The 18,785-nt window shown below is 40.2% G+C and overlaps 1 protein-coding gene across 1 annotated transcript in view; it reads right to left on the minus strand.

The window, feature by feature from the left end:
• Positions 1–18,785, minus strand: part of LOC132818937 (solute carrier family 53 member 1-like) — a 305,740-nt gene that overhangs the window by 67,611 nt on the left and 219,344 nt on the right. The window contains exons 8-9 of the mRNA XM_060830078.1: positions 8,982–9,163; positions 7,095–7,274 (exon numbers count right to left, since the gene is read on the minus strand). Coding sequence (XP_060686061.1) covers positions 7,095–7,274; positions 8,982–9,163 — 362 coding nt within the window. The remainder of the gene's footprint in view (positions 1–7,094; positions 7,275–8,981; positions 9,164–18,785) is intronic.

Consider the following 18,785-nt stretch of genomic DNA (forward strand, 5'->3'; position numbering starts at 1 on the left):
CAATATTAAGTTCAGGATACCTCTGCAGCTCTGAGTCAGAGGGCTACTGGATGAATGGCATGGGTCCATGCATGCACACTGATTGTGGCAGACACCATGCCAAGCTTCTTTCATGACCTAACGCCATTTGGCTTATCAGCAGATGCTAAAATTGTACTCTACTGATGAGTCTTCAACAGAGGTGGTGACAAAAACTGGGAGATGAAAACCAAATGACTGCTCTTTGGAACTGCAATTCAAAAACTGCTACTTCAGTGGAAAACTAACATTACTTCAACTACAAGGATAACGCAACTGTTTAGATGTTTGTTGCTTTTTCTTCATAATCTATCACTGGCTAAATGCATTACTGAAGCACATAAAAATGCTCAATAGCTTTTGTGGAATGTGTGCTATTTTAGCAAGGTACAATGCTTTCAATTCATGCAATTACAGGCCTGTCAATCATTTACCATTGTTTGTAAATGTACATTATTACAATCTATTCAAAATTCTGCACTCAGCCAGCTGCCACAGTGGCCTTTCAGAAAACTAATTACAAAAAGCACTCAATCCTTTTTATTTCCCTTCAGCACATCCCTCTTCACAAGAGCAGTCCACAAGAATAGTCTTGTGAAAATGCACTGTAGATTACTGGCACTTGCAGAGCCTGATCAAAATGGGTAAGCCCATAAAAACAGCTAAAGGAGTGCAATTTCTCAGGTTTGCAGTTAACGTTTTGGAACAAAGGCCAGGTTTAATACTTGGATCACCTACCCTCCTGGATGATCTGGATTCTCTTGACATAAAAGTCTGCAAGTAAAAACACCCAGGAAGGGGCAAGGATGGAACAGAAAACACTGGATCTTCAAGGAAAGTAATTTCTTTTCCCATTTTTCTTAACACAGTTATGTATCCGTTATAAAAATATTAAAGATGACGAATAAAGACTGCTTGCCGAGGGAGGCAGCAGAAAGGACATAATGTGAAGAAACCCCCAGAAATATACTCAACCCCAGCTGGAAACTCTATTTTATATGCACAGTGACCACTTTATTCTGTTCACCCTAAAATAGAGAAGGTAGAGGGGTATTTTAATAAAAGCTTTTGCCAATTTAAATGGATAGGATTATGGATAGAAACAGAGACGAGGGTTGAGGACAAAAAGCAGGAAAAAATGTTTTTTATACAGACTACAACATTCCCCAACACAGTTAGCAATTGAAGCACAACCCATTTTAAGTTTGATTCTGCTGTTTAGAGTGGCAATTGAAGAGACGGAGAGACAATGTGGCTTAGAACTACTGCTCACAAGGAGATAAACACTAAAACCATGAGCTAGTGCAATCTGCTAGGCATTGTTAGTGTGTTAATGCAGCAGATCACCATAGGAAGGAAAGATGAGGGATATTAAAGTGGAACAGAAGAGGGGAATGAGTGAAAAAGATTACAAAGAGGAGTAAGGAGACAGAATTAGATTAGATAAAGTGAGAGAAATCAAAGGGAAGTAAGTACAGGAGATAACAAATACGGACAAACAGAATAACATGGAGCAAAATAGCGAAAACATGAGGGAAAGAACAAAGGGAGAGAATATGAATGACTGGAGGGTGAGAGGATCAATACTGATAAGTATGTTACAGGCAGTAACATGCACATATCTCATTTCTCACTGGTTCCACCAGAAGTCACAGGATGAAAATTCCCTGTCTCCAGCATATATTGAAGCTCTAAATGCAGCTTGCATTTTATTTCCTTCGGGTGCAGTATACCTTGTGGAGGACCTTGCTTCATTTTGAATGTACACCACCTCCGGCAATTCTAACTCCATTAAATTTAAAACATTTCTAATAAGTTAAGGAAATCAAACAAGAAATTATGATTGCAGTGAGTCTATTTTACATTCATAATATGCATTGGATGGAACAAATTTGCATTTATAATATTAAGCATTTCCCTAGGGCTGTATAAACCCATTCTGAACCTTTGATGCATGTTAAACATAACAACATCAAAAATAACCATGGGATTAACAAAGTCCAGCTTTGAGCCATGAAAGCAGTTACTTACTGGGCCTCCTGTGCCTTGAAAACCGTGGTTACATCCAGTTTAGGTTACTCTACAGTTAATTTTAGTTCTACAGCCACGCTCATCTACTTCTGAAACCCTCACCGAGGTCCTTTTTTATCTCTCGAGTTGTCTATTCTAATAGATTTAGGGCTGATCTCTGATGTTTCACCTTCTGTAAACTTAAAGTTCATTCAAAACTCTGCTGCCCAAGTCCTAACTTATGCCAAGTCCTGTTTGTCCATCATGTCTAGTGCACGTTGATCAACACTGACTTCTGATTTAAGAGTGATTTTAAACTTGTCATCCTTGTTTCCAAATCCCTCTAGGGCCTCTCCTATCCATATTGGTAATCTTAGCTCGACCTGTAACTGTCGAAGGCATCTGAGCTCTTCCAATTTTGGCGAGTTGAACATCCCCAACGTTAAGTGACCCATCATTGACAGTTGTGCTTTCAGCTACCAAGGTTCTACGGTCCAGAGTTCTCTTGCAATATGGCTTCACAATATTTTTTTCCTCCTTTAAGACTCTTTTTAACACACATCTTTGACCCAGTTTTCGGTTACCTGTCCTCATACCGCCTTATGTGGATCAGATTCTGTTTGATATTGCTGTCATGAGGGAAACGTTACTACCTTAGAAGAGCTAGATAAACTTATTGGATCACAAAAAACCTGCTGTTACACAACAGAATGCCAAATTTTACTTCACACCATTTTAAAATCAATTCAGCACAACATCGTTGTCATTTTAAAACACTTGACAGCTACTTGACCACTACTGCATCAAGCCAAATAAATGAAGCACAACAGTTTTCCACTGCACTAAATAAAAGTACATTTAATAATTGTCCTGCACAATTTTTCAAGTGGTTTTGTTTTTGATCTTCAGGTTAGTGGACACTACTTTGCCACACAATAAAAGTATGAAAATACCACTGTATTTTTACATAAAGCAAGTCTAATCCTTCACAAATACATTGGAAATCATGAATTGCTTCGCTTCTCTTAAGTTCCATTGGCTGACCCATTTTGTGATCTCAGCATGGTTGTATATGATGATTGCATGGAAATCATAGCTCCATTACATCAACTAGATTCAGTCCTGGTACATTGTCTGGGCTGAGTTCCATAAAGTTTAAACAAATGTTGAGTATTTTTCAACACTCAGAACAAATTGATGTACAAATTATCCACTTGCCCTCATTGTTGAGGGTTCTGCAGGAATCCTTGACTAGTTAGTGCTGACAAATAATATGTAATTGTCTGGTCACCAGTTTCTACTTAACCTTATTATTATCTTCCTTCCTCCTACCTGGTGCTCTGGAAACCTAGTCCTTTATCTAGATTTCTCAAGAATAACAGAATAGTGCTGAAGAATCTAGTTTGTGGAATCCAGTTTGGGCTGTACAGACTTCATCAGCTTTTCAATTCAGAGTATTGTTCAAATCTGAAACCAATGAGCCCAAGGTGATTAAATAGCAGGGAATGAACACTATTATTTTAAATGAGTAGAGCACCAAGTACTGATGTATTCTACTGATGATCAGTACTTTAAACCATGTAAAAGTTGCACTTTTGGAAGACGTACCAGAAAGAAAAAGTAGGCTCAAGAAAAAAAGTGTTTTAGAAAAGGATGTTTGGTATTTTTCCATTAGTAAGAGACCTATACAATCAGCACATTAATGGTTTTGCTAAATAGGTGCAAAAATGAGAACGGATGCTCGATTTGATTCAGTTGGTTCTCCCCCCAAAAAACGTGATCTCATCCTCAACTTTTACCACAGAGATTGTTTGAAATTCCTTTGAAATAATGGAATCCATCCACCAGTAATTATGAATGGACTATATATCTTCTGCTTGAAAAGTATTGACAGCTCCAAGTACTGAAATCACAGCAGCGCCAAGTTACAAAACTAATGCCAATTTGCTGCATGCACCCATCCCATCTAATTTACCTGCAATACCTTTACTCGAATCAAACTGTGAGTTATTATTGTCGGGGATTTGAAAACACCTCTATCATATGTCATCAGCAAGCATGCTGAGGTCAAGTACGGCACAGAGTAAAATTGCCTCTATTGTACATCACAACGGTAGAAAACAGCCTCCAACTGTGAAGAGTGATGTTCTACCATCCCTCATGGTCTGCAAATTTGTCAAATCCTAAGCAATTTGTGCCAGGTTGCAGACAAAGGGACATGGCAAACAAATGGCAACAGCATACCATTTTAAAAACCCTTCCTGTTAGTTTGGTTTGTCACTTCAGGGGATTATGTGCCTGTGGAATAGAAAAGGCATAAAGAGTCTCGTTGTGATGAAAGGATGTTATTAAACTAGAGTGCAAAAAGATTTACTAGGATGCCACTTGGATTGGAAGATTTGAGTTATAAGAAGAGGCTGCACAGACTGGGATTTTTTTTTCCTGGAGTACAGGAGATTGAGAGGTGACTGTACAGAGGTCTATAAAATCATGACAGGCATAGATAAGGCAGACACCCAACAGCTTACCCCCATGGGGATTCTAAAACTAGAGGGTACAGCTTTAAATTGAGGGGGAACAGATACAAAAGGGTCCAGAGAGGCAAGTCTCTCACATGGAGGGTGGCTGCCACAGGTAGTGTGGGGGTGAGTACAATTTAAGAAACATTTGGACAGATACACAGCTGGGATAAGTATGGAGGGATACGGACCAAATGCAGGAAAATGGCACTATTTCAATTGTGAAATCTGGGCAGCATGGACAGGTTGGGCCCAAGGGCCTGTTTCCTTGCTGTCAACCTCGATAACTCTTATGATATTCCAAACATTATGGACAAAACTGGTCTTTGCTTGCCTATCCTAAGGTTGGAAAATTTGCCGACCATGTGGGTGGTTTGTTAGTTCTAGTATTAATGAGGCAAATGCAAAGCCTATCACTGCCAACTATATTTTGTTAATTTCTCACTTTTCACTGCAAAGATACCTTTTTCCTAAACATGTACAGACTGATTGTTTATGCTTCCAGCTGAAATCCAAGATGGAGTCAGCATTATTGTTTTTAATAAAAACAAGTTCTAATCCTACCTTCAGAGAAATGCATTCCATTTCTGACACAAAATTCCAGCGTATAAATACAGCTTGTTTTAAATTAGTTCATAACTATAGAGGATACTGTGTACCACATTTCCCAAAAAACATTGAACAGATGCTGGCAAGCTTGATAAAACTATCTACGATATTTTGACAAATCTCTCTCTCAGTGTTTACTGTGGAAGATATAGAGTGTTGGGAAATAGATGGTGACGCTTTGAAAAATGTCCATATTACAGAGGAGGACGTGCTGGATGTCTTTAAACACAAAAAAGTGGATAAATCCCCAGGACCTGATCAGGTGTACCCTAGAACTCTGTGGGAAGCTTGGGAAGCGATTGCTGGACCCCTTGTTGAGATATTTGTATCATTGATCATCACAGATGAGGTGCCAGAAGACTGGGGATTGGCTAACATGGTGGCACTGTTTATGAAAGGTATTAAGGACAAGCCAGGGAACTATAGGCCAGTGAGCCTGATGTCGGTGGTGGGCAAGTTGTTGGAGGGAATTCTGAGGGACAGGATGTACATGTATTTGGAAAGGCAAAGACTGATTAGGGGCAGTCAACATGACTTTGTGCGTGGGAAATCATTCTCACAGACTTGATTGAGTTTTTTTGAAGAAGTAACAAAGATGAAGGCCGAGCGGTGGACATGATCAATATGGACTACAGTAAGGCGTTCGACAAGGTTCCCCATGGGAGACTGATTAGCAAGGTTAGATCTCACGGAATACACGGAGAACGAGCCATTTGGATACAGATTCGGGTCAAAGGCAGAAAACAGAGGGTTGGGGTGGAGGGTTGCTTTTCAGGCTGGAGGCCTGTGACCAGTGGAGTGCCACAAGGATTGGTGCTGGATCCACTACTTTTCGTCACTTATATAAATGATTTGGATGGGAGCATAAGAGGTATACTTAGTAAGTTTGCAAATGACACCAAAATTGGAGGTGTAGTGGACAGTGAAGTAGGTTACCTTCGATTACAACGGGATTTTGATCAGTTGGGCCAATGAACTGAGAAGTGGCAGATGGAGTTTAATTTAGATAAATGTGAGGTTCTGCATTTTGGAAAAGCAAATCTTAGCAGGACTTATACACTTAATGGTAAGATCCTAGGGAGTGTTGCTGAACAAAGAGACCTTGGAGTGCAGATTCATAGCTCCTTGAAAGTAGATAAATAGGATAGTGAAGGTGGTGTTTGGTATGCTTTCCTTTATTGGTCAGAATATTGAGTACAGGAGTTGAGAAGTCATGTTGCAGCTGTACAGTACATTGGTTAGGCCATTTTGGAATATTGCGTACAATTCTGATCTCCTTCCTATCGGAAGGATGTTGTGAAACTTGAAAGGATTCAGAAAAGATTTACAATGTTGCCGCCAGGGTTGGAGGGTTAGAGCTATAGGGAGAGGTTAAATAGGGGCTGTTTTCCCTGGAGCGTCAGAGGCTGAGGGCTGACCTTATAGAGATCTGTTAAATCATAAGGGGCATGGATAGGATAAATAGACAATGTCTCTTCTCTGGGGAAGGGGGAGTCCAGAACTAGAGGGCATAGGTTGACGGTGAGAGGGGAAAGATATGAAAGAGACTTATGGGGCAACTTTTTCATGCAGAGGGTGGTACATGTCTGGAATGAGCTGCCAGAGGAAGTGGTGGAGGCTAGTACAATTGCAATATTTAAAAGGCATTTGGATGGGTATATGAATTAGGAAGGGTTTGGAGGGATATGGGCCAGGTACTGGCAGGTGGGACTAGATTGGGTTAGGATATCTGGTCGGTATGGACGAGTTGGACCAAAAGGTCTGTTTTTGTGTTGTACATTTCTATGAATCCATGACAGTGACTCACTTAAAAAAAATATCTAGCTTAAGAGAAAGTGGTCAAGCTGTGGGGATAGTTCAGTACTTTAATCCCAGTAAATAAAATCAATATGCAGATAAAAATGTGAAGAACTCGAGGGAAAAAAACTTCTTACTTACCAGGAGCTTTAACAACCAGAATCTAGACTTATAGTAGCAGGTTTTTGTGGGATTGATGAGAAACAGGAACATGAACCCATACAGTATGAGGGGGTTGACCTGCATTGGAATTAAGTCGTATGACCCATACAAACTGATGAACAGACTCAAGCCCCAAAGGACTCCCAGGAAGCCAGCAATCTGTAAGAAGGTAAATGCTTTTATTTATTTTACACAGAAACAAAGCAAGTCAATAAGCCAATTCTGCTCCCTTACACATTTGAATACAAGGCACAATTTAATTAATTATGATTCCAATGTCTGTGTGGAGTAGACGCCAACAGGGCTGTGTGTGGAAATAATCCTCGTTTAAAGGAAGTACATTGAAGGGAACTTTATCAGATACTTATGATGCAATGATCAAGTATAAAACAGATTCCCGAACAGGATAGACAGATTTTAGCTTGACTGAGCAAGATTGGATGAGTGAATTTCTTATTCCCTCAAGTTTTTGCATCTCCTGGATACTTTGATTATTAGTAAAGATATGCACTATTTAATGAATAACCAGCGATGAGCCTAACAACTGTATCTCACACATATAACAGAGACAGTTCCCAAAATGATCCTTTTGGAAAGGAAATACTCAATGACCATGATTAAGTGTTTGTTTAATTGTGTTTCATATTTTCAGCATGGAGTTGATTATTTGAATGTGTACATCTCTTGACAAGAACTTGAGCTTCAAAGTGTCTTCTAATTGTTGGACTTAGTGATGAAATAGGCTCTTGATATGGGGAAGGTGATTAATAACAACATTGCATTATTTTCCACCCACTCATTATCTTACTCTTGAACTACATGCACTTCCAGACCAAAAGGATAATTCACTCTCCCAAATGTGTGATTTCTCAAGCACATTTCATTTTTTTTTCTATCCCTGTTTATTACTGGTACATCATATTTCTTCCAAAAATCATTTATACTCTAAGGGGTCACAATGAATGAGGAAATTCATTTGCACTGCATCACTGTGCCACGGCAACTATAGACACAGTTCCAAGATCCCACTCCCAATTGCTTACCTACAAACCATTCTTTGTAGCTGCAGAGGTGCTTTCTGTTTGATAGGTACCAGGATAGATTAAGACTTTGCAAGAAAAAGGATGAGGGCCATAACACTCGCATGTCAGTCAGTTCTCGGAACATGGAAAAACTAGGCATCTGCCCCACAGAATTTGACAGTTGGGGAAAAGAGTGTTTCATGGGAGTGCATGTATCCTGATTTTCAGTGATTTAAAAAAAGCCCTCTTGGTGAGTAGGGTCTTGATGACATTGATGGTATAAAGAAAGCAAACAATATCACTACTCCTGGGCATGTGGCCCAGTTTGAAAAAAAAACAACTGCCAAGTGCCCTCTTTGGCAGTAGGATAAGAATGTGGTGCTGGGATAACTGAAATCTTTGACATTATGTTTCAGCTCTGACATTATGGCAAATGCTGCTCCTTCTAGGTTGGTCAAGTATCTACTGGAATTCTGCAAAAACATTACTTCATAACGTTAGAAAGTAGCCCCAAAGGAACCGATAAAAATCTCAGCAAAATATGAAAAACGTTCTGAGGGGCTAAACAGGCTGCAAATGAAATAACCAATAAAGAGAGCACAGAAACTCACATTACAGCACTTATTTAACAGAACATTTCTCCACCGGAGAAACTGAACTGAGATTGCTTGAGGATGATTATTTAGAGCTGACCCAAATTCATGAATTTAATAAAAGATGCATATCTTTGATTAATACAAATACATGAGGTGAAGTTTTGTGAATGAACAGATTAAGAAAATAAACACGACTGGGAAAGTTAAGACCTGCCATAGACCTATCAGTCACATATGAGATGACCAACCTCAAAGAGATGTTGATGGGACAGATTGCTTCTGGGGTTGAGTTCAAAGATTAGCACGTGGTTCACTCCAGCCTGCCGCCAACCATATGTGTTGATGCCAAGCAGAAAGAGAAACTCGATCAGCAAGAATCCACCACGGTAAATACGCACCAAAGGCCAAATGTTCCCTTCTTTTGATTTAGCTGGAAAATGGATCAAGAATTGTTAAAGTAGTTAACGATCCAGACTGAACTATTTTTAAATGAAGTAACAAGAATCATCTTGACATACACCTTCTCACCATTGACTATATATCAGTTGAGTTAGAACACAAAATTAAATTAGAAATGTAAAAAAAGACAATTTCTAAAAGCAATCTTTCTTATAGAAGTAAAAAAAATCCTACACTCAGTCTCTTGAGGGTCTCATTACATTAAGGAGATGCAGAATAGAGAGAAACAGAATTCACCAAAATATACTCTAACACAGACATCATAATTCTCATTTAACATTGAGCTTTAATTAATGGCTAGTTAGTTCTTTTGGAGAGGACAGGTGCCTGAATTAAGAAAAACATACTTAAATAAAGCAGAACGGTTCTTAAATAAGGCAGTTTTAGTGTTTTTACCCCTAAACCAAGGGACCATGGTTCAAGTCCCGGGATGTGTAATAACATCTCTAAGCAGGTGGATTAGAATTTAGGTTAAACAAATTTTAAAAAAATCTTAAGGTAGAATGCTTCTTGTGGCACAGTGGTGTAGCATTCCTACCCCTGAGATTCAAGCCCACCTGCTCTACAGATTAATGACATCTCTGAACAGGTTGATTAGGAAAACAAAAGCTCAATAAGGCAGTGGTAGTGCCCCAACCTCTGTACCAGGAGGCCAGGATCAAATCTCACATATTTTAGGGGACTATGTTAACATCACTGAATAGGTTGATTAAAAATAACTAAGGAAGGTAGAAAAACTGCTTTTGTGGCACAGTAATAGTGACCTCTGAGCCAGAAGGTCTGGGGGCACGTCTCACCTGCTTCATAGGTCTGTCAAAACACGTCTGAAGGGGTTAATTAAGAAACAACAACAATAAGGCAGAGAAATTGTGCAAACCAAATTAAAAACATATCACTGTTCTACCAGAACCTGCACTGTTTTTCCTGGGCTGAACAACGGTTTCTAAATTGCACATTTGGCCTTCAGTCTAACTAATCTCTTGCCAAGGTTTTGCATCTTAATTTTTCCTATGCCATCACTCCAGTCTATCTGACACCATTCTTTTTTGTTGAAAACTAATTGGATTATCCCCTTAAAACTCACAAGACCATATTACTGACACAATAACTGCGATTTCTGAAGTTATTAAAATTATTATTAACACTTTCAAAGTTCTGGGATAACCATTTATTATCTGTTTACTTGGGTTGGTCATAACATTGGTTCCTTTTTTGCCCAAGGAGTTGTACCTTTGGGACCACTATTTTTGAACATTTATTTGCCATTGACTTTAACATTGACAAAATCTGTGACTGGGCTCCATTAATTTCCACACAAGTCATTGCTATACATCATTCAAAACAATCAAGATACACCTTTCTCTATGCTGTAGATGACATAAGGTTCTATTCTTTCTTCATGTCACTGCTTTGTCATTCTTTTGGGGCCTAAATTGAATTCAGCAATTCCACACCTAGTTCAACTTAGTGCACAGTGCATGGAACCAACATTCCTCTCAGGAATTCTTTGACTAAACTCCTGAATCACTAATCCTTAAGTGCTTGCATATCCTTCAGCTGGGGTCCCAACAACATAGTATAGCAGTTGTTACATCATTTCAGAAGCGAATGGGCTCTGGTTCAAAACTAGTCAAAACGTTCTCAAGAGTGATGTGGCGCAGCGGTAGCATCCCTACCCACGGGCCAACTATTTAATCGGGCTTTGGGTTTCTTTTAAAAGTAATGTTACTTCAAGTCAATAATTTTGCAAACCAATAATTTGCATTTATATTGCGCATATTGTGTTTATATTGTCAAAACCCTCGCTCTACCAAGTGCCTCAAAATGGACACATACCTGGTCACTGTATAATTCCCAAACTTGTCTCAAAACAGCTATTCTTTACCTTCACAAGTAGCTTCAATATCATTTACTGCCAATGTGTTGTTAAGAATCTTAACAACACAGAACTGTACAAATTTGAAGTCAAGGAGATATTAGGTCAGGCTTTAATCTAAGAGAAACGCTTTAAGATGGGTTTTGGAAGTGGGGTGTGGTAGAGGCTTAGGGAAGGAACTTCAGAACTGAGGGTTTGGACTACTGAAGGCACAGCTTCCTGAAAATCAGGGAAGTTCACAAGAAGTGGAGCAGCTTACAGATTTGAAGGTTGTAGGAGGATATAGAGAAAGGGGAGGACAAATCCAGCCAACAGCATTCATGCCTCACCTTCGATTGTTCAACTCCATCGACTGGCATCCTTGGTTTCAGTAGATTCCAATCTCAGATTGGAACATCCTAAGTATTGCTCAGATTGCCTGCATGAAGTTTGATTCTCTCTCTTTTATACAAAATGTTATTTTCCCTTCAAAAACCCTTGGGTCTCTGAAAGTTTGTTCAAAACTTGAATCCTGTTCCCCTGTTTGAGGAATCTCTGCTTGCTTCCCTCTCCTGGGTAGGACAATAAAAAAAAGGATCGGTACCTGATACTACACACAAGTATGTTGCCCTGCTAGTGCTAATCTATTCAAGTTGTGGTAACAAATTAGAATAGCTGACAGTTGGCTCAAAGAGAGATTTAACAAATAATGGACTATTGGATGAAAATTACTTCAATTGTTCTGTCGTAAAAAGAACAAGTGACCACTTAGAATGGTGTGTCAAACATCAGACTAAAGGGAACAACTATTCCTTACTGCCAACTAGAAAAACTGCAGAGACTTTAGCTTTCTTCATCAGGAAAAAAGACACCTAAGAAGTGATCTTATAGACATAATCAAGACAGTAAGTGGTGTAGATGAAGTTAATCCATAAAATCACTTAAAATTATCCTGCGCCAGTTGAACGAAAGGAGACATCTCAAAATAGTGAATAGTAGCTGTGAGGTAGTTTCAGAGTGGAAAGGTGCCCGGTCCTGATGGACTTCCCAGTGAATTCTATAAGGAATTTATAAGTATACTGTCAGGCCCGATGCTGAATATGTTTAATGATTCATACAGTCACGTTTATCTCCCATCTCTGAGAGAGGCGAATATTTCACTTATCCTTAAAAAAGGGAAGGATCCGGAAGACAGTGCTTCATACAGGCCCACCTCATTCTTAAGTGTGGACTTTAAGATCCTCTCTAAGGCTCTTGCTTTAAGGCTGGAGACTGTGTTACCCTCTATTATTAAAGAGGATCAGACGGGCTTCATAAAAGGTCGCAGATCCTCCAATAACGTTAGGAGGCTGTTTAACGTAATTCAAGCATACCAACAGCATATTGTGTTTATACTGTTGAAACCCTTGGTGATTGGTGATTTCTTTATATGCAGAGAAGGCATTTGACCAGTTGAGTGGCCATACCTTTTCTATACTCTAGACTGGTTTGGTCTGGGCGAAGTTTTCATAAGATGGATAAAGGTTCTCTACAATACCTCTCGCTGCGGTCATTACCAACGGTGTACGATCAAGCAATTTTAATATTTCTAGGGGCAGCCGGCAGGGCTGTCCCCTTTCACCATTACTTTTTATGTTGGTGATTGAACCGTTGGCAAAGGTCATTCATGGGGATCTCAATATATCAGCTCCAGAAGTGGGGTCAAAATTACATAAGATCTCGCTGTATGCAGATGATGTTCTAATTTTCTTGACAAATCCAGCAGTCTCAGTGCCTTGCCTGATACAATGCATTCATGCGTTTGGCGCTTTTTCAGGGTATAAGATAAATTTTGCTAAATCAGAGGCTATGCCTATGGGTGGTCTTACGAAAGAGTTGGCTCTTGAGAGTGACTATAGATTCCCATTTAGGTGGTCACAGGGGTATTTTGTGTATTTGGGCATTGGCTGTTCAAAGACAATTTTATTCAATTATTTGAAAAAATTAAACGAGATCTCCAAAGATGGGAGGCACTTCCAGTCTCATGGTTGGGTCGGATAGCGCTTATTAAGATGAATATTCTCCTTCGTTTGTTGTACCCTATACGGTTGCTCCCCCTGATTTTCAATAAACAAACACTCAGGAGACTGAATGGTTGGTTCAGCTCTTTTATCTGGCACCGTAAATGGCCCCTCATTAAATTAGCCAAACTGCAGTTGCCTCACAGATTTGGGGGGGTGGAAATAGACCTTCCGGACATTAAAAATTACCAATTAAGCTCACTGTTGACCTATGTAAGTGATTGGGTTTGTGGGGACTCTCTTCCAATATGACTAGATATTGAAGTCTCCCAGGCAAGGTGCCCCCTTACCAGTTTGCTGTTTTTGGACAAAGTGAGGACAGTTAGGGAATATTGCCATAACCCAATAGTCACCAATACTGTTAAAGCATGGAAGGCAATTCGGCAGAGGGATGGTAATATTGGCAAAACATCTTTGTTTACACCTTTAGTGGGCATGCCGAGTTTTCAACCAGGTATAATAGATTCAGGATTTAAATGCTAGGCAGCTAGGGGTATATCTTGCATGGGTGATTTAATTGAGGGCGATGTAATGATGTCCTTCGATCAGTTAGTACAGAAGTACCAGTTACCTAATAGAGGCCTCTTTCGTTTTTTTTCAAGTTAGGGATTTTATTCAAAAAAAGACCACACTTTTAACTGATCTCTATAAATCTGACATAGAAAGAGGGGTACTAAGGGCTAAGAGTACACTCTGTCAATACTCTATATCACCAATTGGGGAGTGCCACCTCAGATGAGTCTGATCAACTCTGCAAGATGTGGGAGAGAGAGCTGGGTGTTGAAGTTTCTTCAGAGGCATGGGAGGATATTTGGGAGAATGCAAGGAAGATATCAATTTGCAATAGGACCCATGCTTTACAGTTGAAGATTCTCCACAAGGTTCACTTAGCCCCAGACCATTTGTCAAAATTTAAACCAGGGGTATCTTCAGCATGTCCCAAGTGCTGTACGGGTACTCTTACCCATTGTCTTTGGTCTTGTGACAGGCTTCAAACATATTGGAGTGTATGGTGGGTGCAATGGAGGGGATTTTAGGTGTAGAGGTGGAGAAAGACCCTATTTCGCTCCTTTTGGGCCTACCCATTGCATTTCCTGCAGACTCACATGAGGAAAAACTTTTCAATATTTTTACATTCTGTGCAAGGAAGAATATCTTGCTAGGTTGGATATCAGAAAACCCCCCAGGCTGTTGGGTTGGTGGAAGATTGTTATGGAGCATATTCCCATGGATTTTCTCACAAATATGGCACACCACAAAACTGAGAACTTTTACAAGACATGGCAACCCTTTTTGAAATACCTGGACACAGATTTATCTGCCACACTAACAAGGGCTTCTATATAGCTATAACGATTGTGTGTCATGAGTCCAATATCCAGGGAGGAGGAACTGTGAATGTATGAGTGTTTTGTTTGGCTGAGCTGAGTTATTACTATTTATTTGTTTGTTGACAGGTATTTATTTAGTTAGTTAAATAGCTCGTTTAGGTTTTTAAAAAAATTTTATACTTCTCTATATATGTTTATACATTCGTATAGGAGGGTGGGTTGTGGAATTTGTTTTATTATTTGGGTTTAGTTTTGTACTATTTTTGTACTGTTTTGAATTGCATTGTTTTGTATTTGTTGTAATATTTAAAAATCTATTTTTTCTTAATAAAAATATATTATAAAAATAGTGAATACTAATTTCAAAATTGAGAGATGCAAAGAATGAGTAATACTTAAAATTGACTTTTGGGGAAGGTTGTGAAGGTAAACTCTTTTAGAATGGATGAATTAGGATAAATTAAATGGGCTTTCTAATCTGTAAGCATCTTGTGATCTCATGATAAATGAAAGATGTTGCTAGCAGCATAAATCTCCTTCCATCACAAGATGGAAAAGCATTTTGTCAAGAGATATTTACTGGAATTAGGAACAAACTGTGCCAATGATTCCAGTCATTTGACTAGGTGCCAAAACATTTTTTTTCTTTATTTTACTGATCCCAACTGACGTCGTAACATTTGATATTTTCCCTTTCCATATCTTGTTTGCACTTGTACTTGAGTTACTTAATCAGACTCATCACTATCACATTCACAAGGGGAAGGGATGAAAAAAGTCTTTCTTCCTCCCTCTTGATCCAACATTGCCTTCCTGCACCTGGCAAATACAAGGACAAAAGTGGATCTGTGCAACTTGACTCCCTCTTGCACTAGAAAGTCCATTGTCTTTTTAACACCAAAGTCGAAACCCCCGCTTTACCAAGTGCCTCAAAATGGGACAAATACCTGGTCACTGTATAGTTCCCAAAGTGTCTCAAAACAGTTTTTCTTTAACTTTACAAATAGCTTCAATATCATTTACTGCCAGTGTATTCTTAACAACATAGAACAGTACAGGCCCTTCAAGCCCTCGATGTTGTACCGACCTTTTATCCTACTCTAAGATCAAACTAACCATAAACCCTTCATTTTACCATTATCCATGTAACTCTCCTAAGTGTCCTAAATATCCCTAATGCATCTGATTCTACCACCACTGCTGGCAATGCATTCCACGCACCCACCACTCTGTGTAATAACCTACCTCTAACATCTCCCTTAAATCTTCCTCCAGTCACCATACAATTAGGCCCCATTATGATAGCCATTTCCGCACTGGGCAAAAGTCTCTGGCTATCCACTCTACGCCTCTCTTCATCTTGCATAACTCTATCATGTCACCTCTCATCCTTCTTCGCTCTAATTGGAAAAGCCCTAGCTCTCTCAACCTTTTTTCATAAGACATGCCCTCCAGTCCAGGCAGCATCCTGGTAAACCTCCTCTGTTCCCTCTTGAAAGCTTCCATATCCTTCCTATAATGAGGCAACCAGAACCGAACACAAAATTCCAAGTGTGGTCTAACCAGGGTTTTATACATTAGCAGCAAATTCCACCTTCCAAAATGAATCACTTCACACTTTTCAAGGTTGAAATTGATCTGCCACTTCTCAACCTCGGTCTGCATCCTGTCAATGTTCCGTCACAACCTACAACAGCCCTCCACACTATCCACAACTCCACCAACCTTCATTTCATCGGCAAACTTACTAACCCACCTTCCACTTCCTCAACCAAGTCATTTATAAGAATCACAAACAGCACAGGTCCCAGGACGGAACCTTGCGGAACACCACTGGTCACCGAGCTCCAGGCTGAATACTTTCCATCTACTTCCACCCTCTGTCTGCTATGGGCCAGCCAATTCTGCATCCAGATAGCCAGGTTTCTCTGTATCCCTTGCCTCCTTACTTTTTGAATGAGCCTACCATGGGTAACCTTATCAAACATCTTGCTAAAATCCATGTACACCACATCCACTGCTCTACCTTCATCAATGTGTTTTGTCACATCCTCAAAGAATTCAATAAGTTTTGAGAGGCATCCTGCCCCTCACAATGCCATCCTGATTATCTCTAATCGAACTATGCTTTTCCAAATAATCATAAATCCTGTCTCTCAGAATCCTCTCCAATAATTTGCCCACCACCGACGTAAGACTGATCAGTCTGTAATTCGCAGGGTTATCCCTATTCCCTTGCTTCAACAAGGGAATAACATTTGCCACCCTCCAATCATCTGGTACTACTCCAGTAGACAATGAGGACGCAAAGACCATCACCAAAGGTGCAGCAATCTCTTCCCTCACTAACCTTGAATGCATCCCATCTGGCCTATTTATCTTTATGTTTTTCAAAATTTCCAGCATAACCTCCTTCTTAACATTAATCTGTTCGAGCAGATCGGCTTGTTTCACGCTGTCCTCACAAACAAAGTCCCTCTCACTAGTGAATACTGAAGTATTCATCAAGGATCTCCCCTACCTCCTCTGACTCTCGGCACAAGTTTCCTCCACCATCCCTGATCGGCATCAACCTCACTCTGGCTACCCTCTTGTTCCTCATTTAAGTGTAGAACACCTTGGGGTTTTCTGCCTGCCTGCTTTTTCATGCCCCTTCTAGCTCTCATCAGTCCATTCTTCAGTTCCTTCCTGGCCATCTTGTAACACTCTAGAACCCTGTCCGATCCTTGCTTCTTCATCCTTAAGTAAGCTTCCTTCTTCCCCCTTGACGAGATGTTCTACATCTCTTGTCATTCAAGGTTCCTTCACCCGACCATCCCTTCCATGCCTCAGTATACAAACCTGCCCAGCACTCGCAGCAAGTGCTCCCTTAACAATCTCCACATTTCTAATGTGCATTTCCCTGAGAATATCTGTTCCCAAGTTATGCTCCACAGTTCCTGCATAACAGCATTGTAATTCCCGCTGTCCAATTAAATACTTTCCCATACCATCTGCTCCTACTCTTCTCCATGACTGCAGTAAAGGTCAGGAAGTAGTGATCACCATCACTGAAATGTTCTCCTACTGAGAGATCTGACACCTGACCTGGTTTGTTGTCAAGCACCAAATCCAATATGGCCTCCCCTCTAATCGGCCTACCTACATATTGAGTCAGGAATCTTTCCGAGACACATCTGATAAAAATCTGCTCCATCCAAACTATTTGCACTAAGGAGATTCTAATCAATATTAGGGAAGTTGAAGTCACACGTGACAACAACCCTGTTACTTCTGCATGTTTCTAAAATCTACCTCCCAATCTGCTCATCCATGTCTCTGTTGCTACTGGAGGGTCTATAGAAAACTCCCAATAAGGTGACTGCTCCTTTCCTGTTTCTGACTTCCACCCATACTGACTCAGGAGACAAATCCTCCTCGATGGCCTCCTTTTCTGCAGCTGTGATACTATCCCTGATTAGCAATGCCACTCCCCCAACTCTTTTACCTCCCTCCATGTTCCTTTTGAAATATCTTTACCCCGGAACATCCAATAAATATTCCTGTCCCTCTGATATCCAAGTCTCCGTAATGGCCACACATTGTAGCTGCAAGTATTGATCCAAGGTCTAAGTTCATCCAACTTATTCCTGACAATTCTTGCGTTAAAACAGACACACTTCAACGACCACATTGATTGCAACTTTGCCCTATCAACTGTCCAGCCTTCCTCTCAGACTCTCTGCACACTACATCTGCCTGTTCAGCAGCTATCCTATCCTCTGATCAGTAGCTCTGGTTCCCATTCTCCTGCTGAACTTTTAGTTTAAACCTTCCTGAAGAGCTCTAGCAAATCTCCCCTCAGGATATTGGTGCCCTTCTACTTCAGGTTAACCTGTTCTCCTCGTACTGGTTCCACTTTCCCCAGGAGGTATCCCAATGGTACATATACCTGAAGCCCTTCCTCCTACACCAGCTCAGCAGCTACATGTTCAGCTACACTTGCGTAGTTTGTGAGGAGCTGATACACTTCTCGCAGATGAAGTCAGCAGAGACACTTACCTCCCACAACCTGTGAGAGGAGCAAGCAACTGCCATAGCTTCCATCCCCTCAGCTTTAAGTTTCCAGAAAAGATTTTTTTAAAAAAACCTCACTGTACCAACCTCTACACAGAATTGTTTTTTGGTTAGAGGAAGAGGACGGGTGGGAGACACTACATAGGCAGTGTTTCGGGTTTAGTCGCTTCCCAAATACATTAGTTCATTTACTTCGCAGTCCCCATGTCCACTTTCGCCTTTGTTCCTCTGATTCATGAGCTGAAGGCTGGTACAATTGCAACATTTAAGAGGCATTTGGATGGTTATATG

The sequence above is a fragment of the Hemiscyllium ocellatum genome, chromosome 9 (genome assembly GCF_020745735.1).
Source record: "Hemiscyllium ocellatum isolate sHemOce1 chromosome 9, sHemOce1.pat.X.cur, whole genome shotgun sequence".
NCBI classification, from domain to species: Eukaryota; Metazoa; Chordata; class Chondrichthyes; order Orectolobiformes; family Hemiscylliidae; genus Hemiscyllium; species Hemiscyllium ocellatum.